Source organism: Sabethes cyaneus, chromosome 2 (genome assembly GCF_943734655.1).
Source record: "Sabethes cyaneus chromosome 2, idSabCyanKW18_F2, whole genome shotgun sequence".
Classification (NCBI taxonomy): domain Eukaryota; kingdom Metazoa; phylum Arthropoda; class Insecta; order Diptera; family Culicidae; genus Sabethes; species Sabethes cyaneus.
Genome location: NC_071354.1, coordinates 155,167,112 through 155,189,187, shown reverse-complemented (window position 1 = coordinate 155,189,187; position 22,076 = coordinate 155,167,112). Strand labels below are relative to the sequence as shown.

The following is a 22,076-nucleotide window of genomic DNA, read 5'->3' as shown; positions in this document are numbered from 1 at the left end:
TGCGTCACGAAATCCAACTACTTCGCTCATGGGTAAAGCTGACAGTACGAACAAAGCATCGAGCGCAGATGCTTGACTGTTATCACCGTGGTAACTACAAATCAGTTGCTAACGCTGTCAATTTATTTCTTATACAACAGGATTTCTAAGATTCATTTACGTAAAAAACGAAGGTGTGAAGGTATGCCATGAAAAAATGCACTGGTTCTGGCGTTTTTTCATGCGATTCTCCTCACACAAGGATAATAAATTACCGCAAATAACCTGCATTCATGTTCATGAACGCCAGAACCAGTGCATTTTTACATGGCATACCTTCACACCTTCGTTTTTTACGCAAATAACCTGCGTTCGTGTTGAACTCTTGAACGCATCATCAGAATGCGGTTCTGTCCAAGATATTCAATCCCAGAGGGAGGCAAAGAAACGCAGAACCAATAGACTGTGTTGAAGTTCAATTGCAAAAGTACTCGGATTAAAAACGATTAACAATTTGACTCTACACCTCCGCCTTATTTCAAAAATTTAATGTTTTTTAAAGCCCATTAGGGTAAACAACCTAAAGCAACCTAATCTGCGAGACGAAAACTAGACTAAGTAAAAGCTGGTTTTTCTGTGTTGACGCATTCCGGATTCACTTTTTCGCAAATTAGACCCTTGAAAAGTCGACAATATAAATCCATCTATTCGGAAGTTCTCACGCAGTCCTGCCACAGATTCCAAAGAAGCTACACATTGATCCAGTTACAGTAAACAATATGGCTAAGGTGAGTCATTGATGTGTTAAATGGTAATAATTTCCTCCGTACATGTACATGTGTTCCTCCGTAGCGGGGATTCTCAGCCAATTATCAGTTGGTGTATAACAGATACTTAATGAAAAACAAACTGATTGTGGCAGTAATTTTCTCCAATACTGCGCAAAAGACACATGAAGTAAATATTGTTTGCATAACTACTGTTGATTTGCATTGAAGTTACGTGTCTAATAAATCAAATAAATTTATTTTAATAGACATTAAGCAAATAAAAATTTGAATTCATAATATCACCCTCATTCTGTATTCTGACTGATCTTAAATTGGTACGCCTTTTATCGGAATACAGATTAAGGTGCTAATTCCATAGAATTTGCTAATTTTTCAATTATGATTTGTAGATTCTACCGTTACTTTTGTTCATATTCCTTATTGGCACTGTTCTGTCCATGCCTCGTGGGGGAGGTGGCGGCGGCGGAGGCGGACACGGTGGTGGAGGACATGGTGGTGGATTCGGAGGAGGGCATGGAGGAGGCTTCGGCGGAGGACGTGGTGGAGGCTTCGGTGGAGGGCGCGGCGGAGGATTCGGGGGAGGACGTGGCGGCTATGGCGGTCATGGCTACGGAGGCTCTGGAAGACCTGGTGTCTATGGAGGATTCGGTGGAGGAGGTTGGATACCTCCGCCAGCCTTTCGAAGATATAGATGGGATGAACCTTATTTCTTTGGCTGACTGTTTATGTATTGATATAGTGTCTTGAAATGTGATATTTTTAGCATAAAATTGAATTATATCGTAGAATAATTATAGATATTAACCCATTATGACCCGGGTATACCTAAATTTGGACCAAATGAAGTGAAACTCTGTAATCTATTATATTATGGCTCTAATGTGTCGGGAAACGCAAAATCGTCATTTGGAACGCTTTCAAGGCCAAAATATCGCAGGTTAAATATTTTATAGGCTCAGTTTCAAACAAACAAATTACAAAGTTTTTTACAGATTTCTTATCGAATTTTGTGATAGACTTTACATATAAATACTAATTTACATGTCAGGTAATGTTTCGTCACTAAATGTAGACTTTTTCATGCGTTTTGGAGACAAAAATTTTTTCGCTATTTTTTCAACTTTTTTTTCCGCCATTTGTCACAACTTTGCACTGTTGAAAATACAGATGAAATGACAAAAACTGACAAATTATATCACACACACATCAGATTGATGTCTTATCTCTCTTGTAGTGATATATTAACAATGCTAACTATTGAAATTCAGCAGTAAACAGGTTTTGAAGACGAGGTATGATATATCATACGCTGGGTCATAATGGGTTAAAAGAAATTGAGCAGCTATTTTAAAATGGTAATTACAGATATTTGCACAAGGAGGGCACCATTTCGTCTGTTCCTTATAGATTAATCGAAGTTAGTTCACAGAGAACAGAATCTAAACAAGAGATTTAATAAAGATACTTACATTGGTTGCATTACTGAAACAATGTGATAAGGATATACTATTACTAAGGTTCTTGTATTATATACAAAAATAAAAAGGGGTTACATGCGCCACAGAACCACAAGCGAAGTGAATAGAAGCTTCCATTATCTATTTACTTATTTTAGAATAAAAATCCGACAACCTAGTTATTATGCCAAAATGCCAAAATTATTCCAGTTTAGTTATAAGTACTGTACTTATCGAAATATATTTACTATATTTCACTTTCAAATACTACGTTGATTAGACTTGCTAAATTGCTATCACTGTATATCAATCGACCGAAAAGCCCTCAGCTTTGCGCGACAGGTTGAAAATGCTAACGCTTCGATATCATCAAAGCTCTGCGCAAGCGCTTCCAGAAAAGCTCTTGCTCTTGCGCTCGCTCTCGCGGCCACTTGATGTACGTTTTGGTTTTCATCAGGTAGTTAAGCGTTTTCGGGCACTTTCGCTTAGGGATGTCTTCCAAAAGCACCAGTATCAGTTCGTCGCGCCGGGTTTCCAGCAAACTAAAATGAAATCAAAATTGAATGATTTGAAAATATTTGAAAATGCATTGACAATTAAAAAGTTAGTTGTGATAAGGGAAAATAAGCAGAGAGAAGTGAGAAGTGAATAGTAAGATGTAACCGGTAACTTCGATACCGGTTGATCTCTCATTTGATCTCGAGTCTTATCGCATCAATTCGGCTCTTAGACCTTTGAAACATGGATTTGCTTGAAGAGGTCCTGGGACCACTCGGAGTTTTCAAACGGCGGGTGCTAAGAATCATCTCTGGTGGTGTACAGGACAACGATAGTAATCGGCGCGGCTGACGAGCACTGGGTACCTAGAAACTAGAAGCTAGGAACCATCAATTGAGGAACAATTCCATTCCCAAGTAGCACACTTTTGTCATTTCTGGTTGCTACAACCTATTTATGACTGAAATTAGTCATTAATCGGATACCACAACTAATTTACAACAACTGTGCTAGCAGGGTTATGCACGCCCTGTCATGACAGGTTAGACAAGTTAGGTGGCAACGATGTAAGCATGATACAGACTAAATCAGATCTTCTCAATAGATCCGCGGCCCGAAATGACTTCTGACATTAATAAATTCAACCAATAGTTCCCGTCCACCAAAGATGGAAGAAAGTAATGAGACAAAGGTGTTGATAGTATCTCAGGGGAGACAAGGCGTGAAGGAAACAAGCAGAACATTAAGTAAGGAAGAGTAAGGGAGGGAACAATAGGTAAGTTAAGGGCTCCATGGTCTGGGCGAGAAGTTGGGTTCGAATTCCGGTTCCCATTATAGCTTGTTTCGATCCGCGGATTCTCAGCTTGGATAAAGACCATGCACTCAATATTTAAAGGTAACTAACGGTTAAACACTTACCGATGTTGTGCTAAATGCATTTCAAACTGACACCACCGGCTTTGAAGAAAACTCTCCGAAACTATCAACATTAAGCATCGTGATCGATCCATGCAAGAAATGATGTTTTCCAAAATACTGTATCCTACCTGAAATATATTGATAAATTAAAAACTAAACGCTTGTCAGTAAAACGTTGCAGCTTAACCTCGAAATCCCTCTCATGCAAACAGACTGATATAGAACTGTCCTGCTCCAGCATTGGTAACATTCTGTCTAACACCCAAAATCTGTCGTTTTCGCTGTAGCTCACGAACACATCATAGTGATACATCGATTCTTCGACGAGCGAACTTTTATCCAAATATAATTGATCATCATTGAAAAAACTCAGTATCGCAGAATTTTTAAACATTACACAAAAATATTTTATGTAAAACCAATACCAGTAGATTAAAAACGAAATTCCCATAAACAGCACAAACAAAAAGCTAGCAGCAATGTAAATGGCAATATAATCATCAATTATATCCTCCAACGTTTCTAGTGATTCTTCACCGGCATCAATGTACTTGTCCTCATCTTCTCGTGCACATACTGCCAACTCGAGTGGGTTAACCTGAAGTTTATTTGTATAATCCATGCAACGGTATGTCTCGTCTTCATAATCGAATAAGTTCACATGTGTAACCGCATACTCAACCGGATAAGTAGAATTACTTTCCCGGGTAGTATTACTCTCTAACAGCAGTATGGACGTATTCCCAGTTGCCACCCGCATGAGATACACATAGTTACAGCTACATTTTAGGGCGTTTCCGCCAAGTGCCAAATATTTTAATCCTTCGAAATCTCTCAGCATGCTGCTGGTTGTCGCCATTAAGTTGTTATTCCGCAGATTCACCACCCTCAATTTTGAATTGTGTGAAAAAATACGATCGGACCAAGACTGTATGAGATTCACATTCATGTCCAGAACTTCCAAGCTTGTTAAATTGCTGAGCGGAGCATCATGAAGTGATCCCACTAAATTTCCTCTTAAATTCAACACCTTGAGTTTGTGTAATCCATCCAACCAATCCAACCGATGAATGTCGGAATCCTTGAAATATAACACTTCCAAGCTATCTCTTAGCAATGAAAAACTATCTTTATTTAGGGTTCTACCACCTCCGATGTATCCGGAAAGATCCAGCATCTTGATGCTTCTCATCAAAAACATATGATCGAGCAACGTCGGCAACTGCAGATAGCAATAACTTGCATACTGTAGGCGAGTCCCCAGTGAACTCAACGCTATAAAGGCTTTCAGTTCCAGCTTAGTAAATGACAAATCCAGGAATCGCAGCTTCTCCAACGGTTCAAATACATTCGGATCCATATCCATACCGGCTATCAACTTCATAAACGGGTTTTCCTCTCTTAATTCCTCCTCTCGATTGGTGTTGTTCATGTGGGACAGATCGAGGTGAATCAATTTATGCAATCGATTGAACAGTGGTGCCGGTAATTTCGAGATATAGTTGTGAGCCAAGAATAGGTACTGTAGCTTGGGAACATCGTGAAAGAAATCCGGCGGAAAACTTCGCAACTGGCAGTAGCGCATATCGAGCGAAACAAGTGCTGGCAGATGGGGAAGCTTGGGGCGTTCCACTGAAATGCAACATTATTATATTAATCACTCAAACCCAGATTCGGTGTTCTCAAATGGTTACCAAGCTGCAGTGTAAAGTCCTCCAGTGGATTTTCCATTAACGATAGATACTCGAGATTAGGAAAGCGCTTCAATGTACTCATGGGAAGTAGGGTGAGATGGTTGAATCCAAGCGCCAGATAGCGTATGTTCTGAAATCAAGCAGTAGGGTTTTCTTAATTTTGGTTTTAGTGATAGCGGTTTGGTCAGCGGGTTTCGATTAAACTAGTTCATCTGCTGTCTAGGCCAACGTTTCAAGGATTTATTTCGTCTTCATCATCTTCATTAAGAATTTAATAGTTTAGAAAGATGAAAACTTTTCATCTTTCTCAGTTTACAGATGAGACGCTAAATAAAGGAGGCCTGAAATTTTTTTTTAATTATTTTTGCATAAAAACCTTGCCAAGTCTCCAGATATGCGTATGAATGCTACCATTCACAAGGTTTGGTACCTTGAGTATTCCTTGTATTAGATAGTCCATTCTTTTAACACAAGATGCAAAAATTAATGGTTACCCAATCGCAAAAGGAGGCTGTGGGATGGCAGGGCATCCTTCAGAGTATCATGCCCTACTCGGCAAAGTGAAAGAAGAACCTAACAAGATCTAGGAAGAGAAAGATAGAGACGTGATTTAAAACCCCTCGGTTCTCTGCCGAGGCTCTGTCAAATGCTCTGGGGGTCGGAACGAGTGATAACGAGAAACCGGTCCTTGTTAAGTCAAGTTCTATAACCCGGAGAACGACGTACATACCCTGACAGATCTGTAAGTGAAAGACATGTTGGAATAGCAAAAACCGTATAAATCCAAACGTTATCTCGGATTTTACCTCCAGCAAATCTTACCGGAAAGTTGCAACACAGGGTGTTCAATAAGATCGAATTCATCGTTGTGTAAGTGCGCATCATGTGCATTCTGTGTATTGGTATTTGTGTCAGCTTTAGCCTTATGTATAGGCTAACCGACGCACAAGGTGTCGACTTGATGTCATTTGTTATTTATTTACCGTGCGCGATGAAGGAGAACCGCAACGTCGTAGTAAAGTTGTTTGCGAAAGGTGAGCGACCCGGCGACATATTTCGGCGGTTGAAATCCCACGGGGTGAAGCGAAATTTCATCTATAACACCATCCGTCGGTACCGGGCGACGAGCTCGACCAAGGACCGTCCGGGCAACCACGTTCGGCGAGGACGCCAGTAGCCAACAAGGTGGTGAGGGAGCGGGTTCGTCGAAAAATAAACCGCTCGATCCGCAAGACCGCTGTTGACCTGGATGTGTCGTTCGGGACTGCCCACACCATCATGGCGAAGGACCTGGGATGCAAGCCGTACAAGAAACGCAAGGTTCACGGGGTAATGGAGGCTACAACGAAGAAGAGGCTAAACAGAGCAAAACTGATACTTTCGCGGCACGCTGAACAGGAATTCGTGTTTTCTGATGAGAAACACTTCATCTTGCCACAGCCGCACAATGTCCAAAATAATCGGTTGTGGGTGCCGACGTGGCCAGCATCCCCCCGTCCCACATAAACATCTCGCAGTCCCAGAGCGCCGCGTCGGTGATGGTTTCGAGGGCCGTATCCAAGCGTGGGAAGGTTCCATTGGTGCTTGTCGAGAAAAACGTGAAATTCAACGCCACGTACTATAAGACCGAGGTTCTGGAGAAGGTTGTGGCTCCGGCGGTTCGTACCCTCTACGGGGAAGATCATTATGTCTTTCAACAGGACAGCACACCGGCCCACACGGCGAATATCGCCCAAGCGTGGTGTCGGGAGAATTTGACTGATTTTCACGATAAGACTTTGTGGCCTCCCAGCTGCCCGGATCTTAATCCCCTGGACTTTTATGTATGGTCGTACATGCTGGCCAAGCAGAGCGAACATAATGTAAGCACTATGGACCAATTTAACAAGCTCATTTCCAAGGTCTGGGACAAGATGCCCATGGACCAGGTGCGTGACTCTTTTGAGAAACGTCTCAAGCTCGTTATAAAGCACAAAGGGAGGGGGGGGGTGCTTCCACCAAATATGTCGTAAAGGTGCTCAATAAACACTGCTTCAATAAAAATTGACTCAGAAAAGAGTAACTTGTATTTTCATTTTTTAAACGCATTTTTAAAGTGTATTCGAACTTAATGAACACCGTGTTCAACTTAAGATTTCAATCTTCAGCAAAGATCATTTTATTACTGGACTTGGCTAGTTAAATTAAAATTATTCAATATCTCATACAAGTCTGGCTACTTGGTACTTTCCTGCAAAGACCAGTAAACTTTGGACTGAAGAATGCTGTTCTATGACTTGTTCCATGGATAGTAGCTTGAGTTACAAATTGGTACTAACTAATCAAGAAGTAATAACAAAAAATTAAGGCGTGTTACAGAGAAAGATCTCTCTACAGATTTAGTTTCGGAAAAAATAACCCACCGTATCACTACTGTCTAGGTTTATTTGTTTTCCTAGGTCTACCTGGGTTTCCTGAAACGAGCGACAGCGAGTAAGGAGAGGATCGCGAAATGGTACTTTCCACAAAAAAGTTTTCCGTGAAATGGTGCATTCCGCTTAAGGTTTTTCGCAAAATGATATTCGGCGAAATGTTGTACAATCATGACGAATATTACTATCCGTTTTCTGGATATGCAATGAGGGGACAGGGGAGTTGTTTTCTACTTTACTGTGAGGAAAAATTGCAAATTTATATGGCCACCCACCGTATACACGAGGACGAGTACCACATGCTCATCGGTGCAGAGGAGAGATTCGCCAGCAACGACACACGGATTTTCTGCAAAACGGTGGAGTGCAGGAACTGTGCCATGCTCGTGATGTCTAACGATAGTGCTAGCAACCTGCTTACTGACGAAACGGCGATAGCAGCCAGGTGGAAGGACCACTTCCAGATGTTGTTAAATAGAGAGGTAAACACGGAGTTCAGCAGAAACAGAATAAAAATTACGAGCGATAGCCAAGCTGTGGAGCCACCAATACAAGTAGAGGTGATCAGTGAGCTGAAAAATGGGTAAGGCTGCTTGGTAGGACGGTATCCCGACTAAACTTCTAAAAGCGGGGAGCGTGCGGCTGTACGAAGCAATCCACCGGATTATTGTCTAGATCTAGGAGGAAGAACAAATGCCGGAGGAGTGGTTGGATGGCCTCCTTATTTGCTCTATTTTCAAAATGGAACATCGATCCGAGTGTAAAACCGGTCGAGGCATTACATTGGTTAATTCTGCTCACAAGGTGCCGTATTCTATTCTGAAGACTGAGACCGTTAGCAGAGCCCTTCACTACTATGCTGGTTTTCGTGATAGTCGCTCATCATCTGTTTGTGGATTTTAAGGTGGCGTACGATTCAGTCGAACGAAATGAGCTGTGGCAGATAATGCTAGAACATGGTTTTTCGACGAAACTAATTACGCTGATTTGTGCGACGCTGGATGCGTCAAAATTATGCGCCAGAATAGCAGGTGAGACCTTTCTACCGCTTTCATGACGTAGAATGGACTGTAGCAAGGGGATGCACTCTCCAGCCTGCTGTTCAACATTGCCTTCGAAGGTGAAATACGAAGAGCAAGTTGCCATGAGCTATTGGCTTCATGAGCAGGCTGTGCAGAAAGATGCTACGAGGCTGTGCGCACGCGAGTATGTAAGTACCAGAATGTATGTACAAAGAACCATCGGTTGTTTGTCGTACGTTTGCCTCAGTGGAGCAAGCGTTGGGTGGTATGCTTCTCACACTCGCCTTCATAACAGTAGGCATCGTTTACTTCTCGCTCGATTTGCGTCATTGGTTCAAACATTTCCCAGTAATCAATTAGAAGCGACCTTACAAATTTCAAACCAAACTATGACTTATTGTCGACAAGTGCTGTTTACCAGTATAGTTCTGGGTTGCTTTTCGAATAGGTTTCATCAACAAACCACGCGACAGTTTATTTTCCTGTACAAGTCTGGCAGAGAATAACTGTCACGCGGACGACAGATCATGCTAAGGTGGATTAAGAGACCTCAATACTCCTCCCTATTGTTGAATGAAGCTAATATTAACTCGGGTTGGACTTAATATAGAAGAGCTCTAACCGTGTATAATTAGGAGTTAAGACGAACCAAAAAAATCCAAGAAAAAAAGATACATAGGGTAGATACTCCAGTAGTTGTGGTAGTACCTATAGTGGTACAAACTCGAAATACTCCGTTATTTTTGCAGATTTTGGTACATGTTTGACAATCGAACTGTCAGTATCAGTATCATTGATAAGTCGTACCACAACTACTGGAGCATCTACCCTAGTGGGTAAAATAGGGCTAGAGTACTAGAGTAGAAAATGCGATAAAGTCCTCCAGTTTGTCCAGTCTGGCAGGTGCAGATGGCATTTTTCCGACCCGAATAGTTCAGAATAGATAGGCAGCGCTAATCCCATCTCTAATGAAGATTTTCAAGGAAAATTTTATGCTTTAATACTCACTATATGAAGGCTTTTCTTTTCAAACTTTTCTTCGTAACAAAATCAAGAAAGCATGAGAAATCCCCACCAAAAGCGTTCAGTGAAAGTATTAAGTGTGGGACGTGCTGATCGAACCACAAACGCTGATACACATTATTAAAATAGCTGTTGCTACAGAACCGCAGATATTGGCAACCAGGCCAGGCAACCCGGCCAGGCGAAGTGGAGCATACCCTGATACGCACCGAAAGGGCGAAGCATAACTGTCATGCTCAACAAAGAAATTATAATTGATAATGTAAGCGAAGCAATTGTGTAGAGCACATGTAAAGTTATTTGAGATAACGAAATTGGAATTTTTTGATTATTAAAATTTATATTTTTTATCTAAGGTTGGTAAAGGTGCATTGATAAATTGTTAAAATTATTAGTTCTTAGTTATACCTTAGGCTGATCGAACTAGGAGGTCGTTTAAATTTGATACTTACATCTCAATTTGACTGAAGCGCACTAATTTGTAAGTAAGGAAAAGTTTGTTACCATATAATAATTAATTGAGCAATATCGATATTCTAGTTTGAAGCAACACTAAATAAAGTGCTTTCAAGAACGGTGCATATTTTATTTGTTCTGAGAGAACAAAGCTTCAAAAAATTATTTATGATGTCTAACCAAAATTTGAACATAACCCCAACAACGGAAGCGTTTAGCTGCATAGCTTGAGAGAGGCCGGACTCCGCGGACAACTTAGTCCAGTGCGATAAGTGTAACAGTTGGTGGCACAATTCTTGTGCCGGGGTGACGGACTCGATAGCGAATAGTGACTGGATTTGCTCGAAATGCCTTCCCGTACCAGCGGCATCTACGTCAAAGTCTCGATCCAGCCGGAGGTCCAAGCTCGAAATTAGTCTTCAACTGCTTGAAGAGAAGAAACAACTAGAGGTGGATATAGAAAAGCGTTATTTAAACGAAAAGCATCAGCTAATGGAACAAGCATTTTCCGAAGACGATGTTAGCAACCGTAGTGTTAAAAACCGCGTAAATGAAATTGAAAACAGAGACCGCTCTAAGCGTACCGCAACTTGGGTTGAGCATCATAACAATACAGCAGTTAGTAATATCGGAAAAGCACCTGGTTCAGATGTCGCTCCCGCAACAGCAAAAGTTAACCAGAATAATCCTGTCGAAGCAGGAGCTTTGAAAGCAGTTCGAGTTCAACCACCGAACGCCAATTTGTTGTTGCAACCCGTCACGTACGATCGCGCTATTCCAACTATACGCATTCAAAATGCAAGCGATACTGCAGGATCCATCGCGGTTCAACCGCCAATATCCAGTAACGCACAAGCTGGAAACGTCCCAGAAACAATTAACGTGCTACCGTCGACCCGCGATGCCACACATCCAATATTCCCACTTACACAATCTGAAAATATTACTGGAACAATTGCAGTTGATCCACTATTGTCACAGGCCAGCGCAATGCGTGAACGTCCACTCGAAATGCCAACGTACAGAGCGCATGCTTTTGCACTGCTCAAACAACAGCTAAAAAAATTCCAAGAAGATGCTACACCCACGCTTGAGCAATTAAATCTACTTCAACAACAGGTGCAAGCATGTAAATTACAAGTGCATCAGTCTCAAAACAACGCTATAACCGGTGGTACGCAAATTGCACACCCCCAGCCTCCAACTGTACCCTTTGAGATCGGTCGTCAGACACACCCTAACGCACGCAGTGCTGACGAGATTCCTTTCATCGGAGTTCAACTACCCGATCCTAACACATATACACAAAGTTTTACTTTTAACCAAACTAGTAGACTGTCTGCGGAACAAATCGCCGCAAGACAGGTGATGCCTCGTGACTTGCCAGAATTCTCGGGCGATCCCGAAGACTGGCCTATTTTTATAAATAGTTTCAACAATACCACCACAGCTTGTGGGTACAACCACGTCGAGAACATGGCTCGCTTACAACGTTGCCTGAAGGGCGATGCTATGAAGGCGGTGCGGTTTTATCTATTAACACCTCAATCTGTACCGGAGGTAATCAAAACGCTCCAAACATTATACGGACGTCCGGAAGTGATTATAAACAAGCTGATTACAAACGTACGAGAATGCCCAACTCCAAAAACCGATCGATTAGAAACACTTATTGATTTTGGAATATCGGTCCGAAATCTCACTCAGCACTTAATTGCTGCGGGTCAACATGCCCATTTATCGAATCCAGTATTACTCCAAGAACTCGTAGACAAACTACCGGCAAATGTAAAATTACAGTGGGCTCAGCGTCTAGTACACCTTCCAACTGCGACACTTCTAACGTTTAGTGAATTTATGACCACCGTCGTAGAGTCGGTAAGCAGAGTGGTGCCATACGTAAATCGCAGTAAGGAGACGGAGCGAGCTAAAGTTAAGGACCAAAGAGCATATCTGCAAATTCACGCTGAGAGCGGTGATCTGGAAGATACAGGAGAAAAGAGTGGGTTTTTAAAGTCATGTTTGTTGTGCGGTGAGGGTGGTCACCGAATAAAGGAATGCCTCAAATTTAAAAATAGTGGTATCGAAGAACGGTGGAAAATTATTCATTCGTTGAAACTATGCAGAAGTTGTTTGAACGCTCATGGTCGCAGAATGTGCCGAAATTCTAAGCGATGTGAAATTAATGGATGCCAATTTCGTCACCATCCAATGCTGCACTCTGAGCCGCCGTCCGGTAGTCGTGTTGAAAGGCATTCATTTGCAGAGGGTCATACTTACCACCATTGCGGTCAATCTGTCTTGTATAGAATTGTTCCTGTGACGGCATACGGAGTTTCAACCGAAATAAACACATTTGCCTTTCTCGACGAAGGCTCTTCCACGACGTTAATCGAACAAAGTCTAACAGATCAGCTCGGCCTTAAGGGGCCCACAATGCCTCTTTGTTTAAAGTGGACTGGTAATATGACTCGCTATGAAGAGAACTCTCAGTTGGTGACCTTTGATGTGTCCGAAGTTGGCCGAAAAATACGATTCGGTCTAAAGAGCGCACGAACGGTGACTTGTCTCAATCTACCATCGCAAACGCTGCGATTCGAAGAATTACAAAAGAGGTACCACCATTTGAAAGATCTGCCAGTCGTTAGCTACGAGAATGTGAGACCGCAGATTTTGATTGGTCTACGTGACTTATCGTTAGCTGTCCCGCTAAAAATTAAGGAGGGCATTTCTGGTCCTGTTGCGGCAAAAACTCGCTTAGGATGGTCTATTTACGGGAGCCTCGTTGATAATGGTGATCCAATGCAATACTCTTTCCATGTTTGTGACTGTGAGAAACTGAGCGAAATGGTTAGCAGCTTCGTGAGGTCAGAAGACCATGGCGCACACGTTAGAAAGCATTTGGAATCCGAAAGTGAGATACGGGCTCGATCCATTCTCGAGCAAACCACAACGCGATTGCGGGATCGCTACCAAGTTGGCTTATTGTGGAAGCACGATTTCATTCAATTACCGAATAGCTACCCAGTGGCTCTACGCCGACTTGAATGTTTAGAACGAAGAATGAAACGAGATCCTGAACTTAAGCAAAACATTCAACAACAGATCGTCGATTATCAACAAAAGGGGTATGCACATCGAGCGACAGAACAGGAACTCAAGTCAGCAGACCCAGGTCGGACCTGGTATCTTCCATTAGGGGTGGTAATAAATCCGAAAAAGCCTGGGAAGATAAGGCTGGTCTGGGATGCAGCGGCAAAAACAGATGGCATATCCCTCAACTCCGTTCTACTCCCAGGACCTGACCTGCTTACTCCCTTACAATCAGTTTTGTTTCGATTTCGACAATTTCCGGTAGCAGTATCCAGTGACATCAAGGAGATGTTCCATCAAATTCGTATAAACGATCAAGATCGGCATTCTCAGCGTTTCCTATGGCGCGATAATACAGACAGCAGGCCGGAAATATTTATTATGGATGTTGCTACTTTTGGTGCAACCTGTTCACCCACTACAGCACAATTTATAAAAAATAAAAACGCCGAGCGTTTTGCCGATCAGTGTCCGAGAGCAGTGGAAGGAATCCTGAAGAGTCATTATGTGGATGACTATCTTGACAGCTTCGAAACCGAACATCAAGCAAAGTCGGTTACTGAGGAGGTCAGGGAAATTCATGCTTTCGCCGGGTTCGATATTCGTAACTGGGCGTCTAATAGTGAAAAAGTATTAGCCCACCTTGGAGAAAACATCGACGTGCATGCTAAATGCCTAACCTCTCCCAAAGAAAGCGATACCGAACGCGTATTAGGTTTGCTTTGGTACCCAAACCTTGACGAGTTGAGTTTCTCCACGGTTTTCCAAAAAGAAATCATGGAGTTACTGGAATCACGAACAAGGCCAACAAAAAGGCAAATTTTAAAATGTGTAATGAGCCTTTTCGATCCTCTCGGTTTGCTAGCATGCCTGTCGGTACATGGCAAGATATTATTGCAAAATGTATGGCGTACGGGTACCAAGTGGGATGAGCCTGTCACCGATGAGATCTTCAAAGGTTGGAAAGAATAGAGTGCTCTACTGCAACAAATAAATAATATTCATATACCCCGATGCTATTTTCGGAGCGCTAGCAATTCGATATACGAGTCACTGCAGGTCCATGTTTTTGTGGATGCAAGCGAGGTGGCCTATTCTGCGTTGGTGTTTTTTCGAATCATCAATCCTCATGGTGTTGTGGAGTGCTCGTTAGTGACAGCAAAAACTAAAGTTGCTCCGCTCAAACATGTTTCGATACCGCGAATGGAGTTGAGAGCTGCGGTACTAGGAGCATCGTTGCTATCGGCGGTGATTGAAAGTCACACAATTCCGATTCATCAGCGATTCTTATGGTCGGATTCGAACACAGTTTTGGCTTGGATACGCTCCGACCATCGGAAATACCGGCAATACGTGGCATGCAGAGTAGGGGAAATTTTAGAAACCACTAGTGAGAAAGAATGGAGATGGGTACCGAGTAAATTAAATGTGGCTGACGAAGCCACTAAATGGGGCAATGGACCCTGCCTCGACGCATCACACCGTTGGTTTATTGGACCTGAATTTTTGTACAAACGTGAAAATGAATGGCCAAAGCCAAAGCAATCGATACAGCTGACGGAAGAGGAATTGCGACCGTGTTTCTTCCACCAAGAAACTACTTCAGTATGGGTGGTAGATTTCTCTCGGTTCTCAAAATGGGACAGGTTACTCAGAACGATGGCCTACGTAATACGAGCAATCAGTAGGATGCGCAAAGCCGACTTAGCAGCGGTTGGTTATCGATCGGAACCGCTTACTCACGATGAACTGCACAAAGCCGAAACATGGATATGGAAGTTGGTACAGAAGGAAGCATACCCAGATGAAATAATACTGCTGGCACATTGTAAGGAGTCAAACGATCAAAATCAATTCAAACTTGCAAAATCAAGTCCATTGTATACGTTGACACCACTACTTGACGAGCATGGCGTTTTAAGAGTCGACGGTCGAATAAACGCAGTAAAATCTGTTCCAACTGACGTAAAATTTCCTATTATTCTCCCTAAAAAACATCCAGTGACAAACCTACTAATTGATGATTTCCACCGCAAATTTCGTCACGGCAATTCGGAAACAGTATTCAATGAAATGCGGCAGTTGGTCTACATACCTCGTCTACGGGTTCTAATTCGAAAGGTGTCCAGGCAGTGTCAGTTTTGCAAGGTGCTTAAAGCACGCCCCGCGATTCCCATGATGGCACCGTTACCTGCCGCTCGGTTATCTCCACTGGTTCGTCCATTTAGTTACGTCGGTCTCGACTATTTCGGACCTGTTTCGGTTAAAGTTGGTCGTTCCAATGCAAAGAGGTGGATCGCACTATTTACGTGCCTCACCATTCGAGCCATACACGTGGAGGTGGCTTATGATTTATCAACGCAAGCATGCATTTCCTGCATTCGTCGCTTTGTTAGTCGACGTGGTGCACCGCTCGAGATCTATTCAGACAATGGACGAAATTTTGTTGGAGCAAGTCATGTGTTGGCAGAACAAATGATAGACACAACAAAAGAGATGGCAGCTACCTTCACTAGTACTACGACAAAGTGGATCTTTATTCCACCGTCAGCTCCTCACATGGGAGGCTCCTGGGAGTGCATGGTACGCTCTATTAAAGCCGCCATGACCAACTTGCCACAAGATCGCAAATTAAATGATGAAGGACTGCACACGATGGTAGTCGAGGCGGAAGCCATAGTTAATTCTCGTCCACTTACCTATTTGCCATTAGACTCAGTGGAACAAGAAGCTCTCACCCCAAACCATTTCCTTCTAGGGAGCTCAAGCGGAATAAAACAACCTGCGGTACCTATAAACACAACAAGAAGCGTACTGAACACATGGGACTTAATTCAAAAGAATCTAGATCACTTCTGGAAAAGATGGCTTCGTGAGTATTTGCCGACGCTCACTAAAAGAACGAAGTGGTACGAGGAAGTGAAACCTCTAAAACCAGGAGACATAGCTTTAATCGTCGATGAAACCAAGCGGAATGGCTGGGTCCGGTGACGGGTATTAGAGGTTACAACAGGACGAGATGGTTGTGTACGACAGGCGATCGTGCAGACTTCAACAGGTTTACTTCGTCGACCAGTTTCAAAAATAGCGGTATTGGATGTAAGAGCTGATCACGAGGATGAAGCTGACCAGCCTTACGGGAGGGGGATTGTTGCTACAGAACCGCAGATATTGGCAACCAGGCCAGGCAACCCGGCCAGGCGAAGTGGAGCATACCCTGATACGCACCGAAAGGGCGAAGCATAACTGTCATGCTCAACAAAGAAATTATAATTGATAATGTAAGCGAAGCAATTGTGTAGAGCACATGTAAAGTTATTTGAGATAACGAAATTGGAATTTTTTGATTATTAAAATTTATACTTTTTATCTAAGGTTGGTAAAGGTGCATTGATAAATTGTTAAAATTATTAGTTCTTAGTTATACCTTAGGCTGATCGAACTAGGAGGTCGTTTAAATTTGATACTTACATCTCAATTTGACTGAAGCGCACTAATTTGTAAGTAAGGAAAAGTTTGTTACCATATAATAATTAATTGAGCAAGATCGATATTCTAGTTTGAAGCAACACTAAATACAGTGCTTTCAAGAACGGTGCATATTTTATTTGTTCTGAGAGAACAATAGCAGTTCAATAAGGCAAATCTACAGTGACTGTGCTACACTCGCTAGTGAATAAAATTGAAAAATCTCGCTCTGTGAAAAAATAGCATTTTCGTGACATCGAGAAGTTGATGTAGAAAGTAGTTTAAATATCTAGGACTTCGAAGTTGTGAGCTCTGTTGATCTTGTCATAGTAGTACGTGGGAAGTTTGACGATGTGATATCATATAGAATGCAAGAGGCCCTAAACTGTAGATTTGGTCCTGGTGTATTATGGACGGCCTGAGCATCAGCCCTTCGAAAACTACCTTCACCGAGAGGAAGAAAATGAATGCGTAAACTCTTCATCTTGGTGGAGAGGAAATTAAGAGCGGCGATCAAGTTAAACATCTGGGAGTAATCCTTGTTGCAACGATTACCTGAAACGCACACTTCAAGTAATTAGTAAACAAGGACCCTATTCTCATAGCCACCTCAGCAGAATTTTTAGGCGAGAGCACAATCTGCGATTCTGAGAGTAAAGAAAAGCAGATGTTCCAGCAAGTCGTTGAAGACTAGGCAGCTACTTTTACCAATGCGTATAGCCAGTAGCATTTCAACGTTCCGGCAGCTCCTCACATGGGAGGACCATAGGAGCGACTGGTTATGTCCGTGAAAGTGGCGATAAAGGCCGTGTAAGAAAGCCTGCGATTTCTCAGCGATGAGGTACTGGAAATGATCATGTTGAAGGCCGAAGCGAATGTAAACTCGCGACCACTGACTTACGATCCTCTGGAGCTAGCAGACGATAAAGCTCTAACGCCGAATCACTTCGTGCTATACGGATAGGCTACAGGTTCGCAACAAAGTCACTGAAACCGGGCGATCTAGTCGTGACCGTCGATGATCATGCGAGGAATCAATGGGAACGAAGGCGTATACAGCAAATCTTTCCGTATAAGGCGGGTCAGAGGAGGCGTGCTGTGGTGCAGACAAGTCCGGTCACCTGGGTGACTGTACAAATCAAATAAAGCCTGGAAGGTGAGATGAGGGTTACTGTAAGAATAGTGCCAGTGAGAGGAGTGAGGTAACTGTGAGAATAGGATCCTAATTAGTAACGCCACCAATGCTCTTTGAGGATGTTCCACAATAATTGGAAAACATGGGGCCCACATCTAAATAACCCATTTAGGATAATTCGGACTTCGAACACGTGGTTTTCCGAGATAGCAGAGCAGAAAACAAGATAGACAACATCTGCATCAACCGAAAGTACACAAGATAGGCCCGCTTGATATGCACTACAAACACAGGACCAACTTTGCATCCGACCACCATCTTGTTATCGATGAGATTTTTTACTCGTCGCACGCATTCTGCGACTGAAGGAGAAAGTTGGATGTTGTTACGATGTTCGCCGACTGGAAAATTTGTTGTACAGGTAACATCCCAAGCCCCAGAACTACCGCTTGACAGAATTATTGAAGAACACCATATACACCATCAAGTACGCCTTTGTCGCGGTCACAACCCTCGGAAGAGTACACAGAGACCAGAAGTAATGGTTCTCTGATGAAACCTGAAAAATAACTGATGAGCGGAGAAGGGCGAACGCCATTGAGCGGGCACGACCCAGAGCGGTTAAGACAACAGCCTGTCAACGATATACCGACCTGGACAGGACTGTTAAGAACTCTTGTAGATGAGAAAAGAGAGTCAACTAAGTCTAAGTCAACTCGCTAGCTGAGAAAGGTCCACTGTAAATGGATTCACCCAATACGAAGATGCCACTCAAGGATAAAGTTTATCGGTCCTACGGACCTCCTTTGGCCTTTAGACGCTGATCAACAAGTCTCAAGTATCTCGGACTAACAACATTAGTGTAACGCATGAAGCCCACAGTTTGTCACATTAACAGTATTAACTGAGGCGCCGTCGTCAACTAAAATTGGAGCAGTAATCGAACATATGAAATCATTTCCTTAATGACCGCATTTTAACAATGTAACTGAAAGCTGATTCAATATTGTCAGCGCAAACGTTGCGCTTCATCATTTCTTCAGCAATATCTGGTAAACTGCAATATTTCTGGTGAACTGGTTGCACAGTTTCTCGGTAAAAGTCGTCACGAATCCCAAGTAGCACACTTACTCAAATTTGTCATATAACTGTCAGCTCAACTGTTTAATGACAAAAGTGCTAATAGAGAAGACCTATCTGAATATGGGTATTAGTCTGGCATCATGTTGTTCAGAATCACCCACAATTCATTCTGCAAGACGATCCTTAATCGGATCCAGAAGTCCATCTCGTCGAAACTCAGTACAAGGCGTTCACGACCAAAATGCTGCACGATGTTGTCTTGTCAGACCCAATTGGGGATAATGCTGAAATGACACAAGACTGCATACTTTTTCATTTCATTTCCCAGTGGCGATAATATGCCAAATAATTCAGAGCTCCTTCGTCGATGTCACAGCGCACAATAGAAACAGCGCTTCAGGGGCGCAGATGCGACCTTGAAGAGATGTGCAAAAGGTATTTATAGGGAGATACTCGTCCGCAATCCGCTGCTACAGCACAGAAGAGACGGAACCAGAAGCTCCACGGTGGTGTTACCTGACCAACGATATTCAGACTGTTGTTGCGACCTCTTCTAGCCGTTGACGTCAAGTTTCTCGACTTCATGCATTTGTTCTGCTGAACTGGTGAACAAGAATACATGAGTAAATGAGTTTTGAATCGTACATTGTAATTTTTGATTTTAAAAACTAAGAGTTGAATCATTATTCTTTTTTACGTTGGAATAATTTAGCATTAACTGCGAAGCTTCTTCCTCAGAGTATAACAACAATTTCTTGTGCTGCGTAGTCTGCTTTTCTTAAGAATGGACTGAGACGTTGGAAAATCCGACATCGTTTTCAATGATAGTAGGTTTGTTGCACTACCGACGCTCGATTGTGTACACTCAAAAGATATATCACAATTGTCCATTAGAATTATCAAGCACTGTTCCTTATCACCGGCTAGGTCAAAGAATTCATAGATAATGGAATAAATTGCACGTTCCGTCGTAAACTCAGTAAACTCAATTACTTTCGATTTTTAAATACTAACACTGTAAACAACCAGCGCTTCCAAGCTGTCAATCATCGAAACCAGCCCATGATCACGGAGCTTCAGATTGGACAAATCCAATGCAACGCTTTCATTCCTTATTGTGAGGGATCCATTCGGGAACAACCACGGCATGTAGTTGTAGGCGTTACCCAACATACAGTCAGGTCCCTGCTTCATGCCGTATTTGAACACATCCAAGTAGATATTGTACGGTGCTCCCGGTTCATGTGGTAAGTAGCTATCGTATCCATTTCCGGTTTCCTTACTCTCAAGGCATTGAGTTACATTCTCGGAACCGTTTGAGTCGCATCCACTAGCAAAAGCAAACGAGTTCCCGAATTGTAGAAACACCAAACAAAGCACTATCAAGATCACTTCACTATCCATACGAAGACCGTTCTATAAGGCGTCATCTCTTGCTAAATTTTCGCGTCAAACTAACGGTTTCACATATATCGGAACCTATTGAGGAACAAAAAACCTCGCAACAAACATCAGTGATAACTGATTGATTGCTTATCAACTTACCGTGATTCCTGCCGTTTTGATTTCAGCTGCTTCTTGACAGCACCAGGAATCATTTCTTTCATTTCAACGCTGTACGTCTGTTATCACCATTGTTATGCGCCTAATTTAGGTATTCCGGATAAGAAACGAGCGTCGATTCGTCATACCATCCCAATTGCAATTGGTTCTGCTGCCAATTTTGTGCAAGTGCCACGTGACGTGAATTATTACCGCAGTGTCACATGGAAATTTCAAAAATAGGTAGGTACCTACCTACCAACCATCATAAAAAACGTATGCTGAAAGATGAAGGAATGCGGTAGCGTACGGCTCCCTAAAATCTGTAATCAATGATAGATTTGGATTTGATTAGATCGCTCTTATCTTAATTGGGAGCGAATTTTTATAGAGTCCTGTCAGTATGGCGAAGCGTGTCCATGATTTACCTGTGCTGCGCGTTGGTTCTGCTGAAAGAATCAGTGTTTTGTTGGTTTTGGCAATTGTTTGATTTAGAGGTTTTATTTATGAAATTCAGTTAGTTGTGGTAGAAGAAAACCATTGCCATATAAAATCAGATTTTCGATTCGATCGAACATCGGAACGGACTTTTCCCATTTTATCTGGTTCAACTTTTAGTGCACACATTTGTTAGGCGCCCAACCAATTCTGGAAAGTTTGTCATCATACTGTTAACTAAAAAAATAAACCACTCCAATGTACGTGCACATCATCAACTGATGTTGGCTGATGTTGTTGCATTGTTTGACCATCGACTACTCACCTCTTCATGATTTACGAGACCAGCGAGCGGACGACGCAATAAGCCAGTAAAGTATACTAGCAGTTGGTCAATCTTAGAGTACAATACGGTGCCGTCGGGTGTTTCTCTACGCATTGAAAGAAATTACGAAATGTTTTGTCTACGTGCCACGTAGGAACATCACATCACCATATTTTATTTCGATCGGCTCACTTCACCTTGGAACGATTCATTTTGGTAATACTAATCGCCTATACCTACGTACGACCAAATGGAGAGCCAACATAATGCATTAAGCTTACATCAAAATCACAATATAGGTCCTTATCGTAATCGTGTGATAAATGATTTTCAATTGAATATGCAAACAGTTCCCTGCTTTTGCCTACACCGAGTTTCACCCGGCAATTGACTCGATAAATTGCTCGTAAACTTTTGATTTGGTTTGTTAGGAAAAAATACTGTTTGCTCCTACAACTGGTAAATTATGATTTATTTGATTTATTTTAGTGTTTTAAAACATTTATTACTGGGACAGTTTTAAGCATCTGGTATCAAAAACTAGGAAGCAAAATTATATAAAAAAGTTCTACTAAAACATTGCTTGATTTTATCACATAGCGCTCAAACAAAAATCTTAAATGCGTAATTTACATGAATGAGTTAAAGTGAATCTGTTAGGTAATACAATTATTATAGAAATTTTACTAATCACAGATATTTCGAAAGACAAATGGATATTTTTTACCGGCGAGAGATTTTGT

At 42.2% G+C, this 22,076-nt stretch overlaps 2 protein-coding genes across 2 annotated transcripts; one reads left to right on the top strand and one right to left on the bottom strand.

Annotated features, from left to right (window-relative positions):
• Nucleotides 1-758: 758 nt before the first annotated feature.
• Nucleotides 759-1,489, top strand: LOC128736222 (holotricin-3-like). The gene is made up of 2 exons (XM_053830702.1): nucleotides 759-767; nucleotides 1,160-1,489. Exons 1-2 carry the CDS (start codon nucleotides 759-761, stop codon nucleotides 1,487-1,489), a joined length of 339 nt encoding a protein of 112 aa, XP_053686677.1.
• Nucleotides 1,490-2,579: 1,090 nt separating this feature from the next.
• On the bottom strand, nucleotides 2,580-20,626 carry LOC128736221 (toll-like receptor 13). The gene is made up of 6 exons (XM_053830700.1): nucleotides 20,574-20,626; nucleotides 20,043-20,358; nucleotides 5,338-5,467; nucleotides 3,831-5,275; nucleotides 3,644-3,771; nucleotides 2,580-2,769 (listed from the first exon to the last, which is right to left on the bottom strand). The coding sequence occupies exons 1-6, from the start codon at nucleotides 20,624-20,626 to the stop codon at nucleotides 2,580-2,582; spliced, it is 2,262 nt and encodes a 753-aa protein (XP_053686675.1).
• Between the last annotated feature and the right edge of the window lie 1,450 nt (nucleotides 20,627-22,076).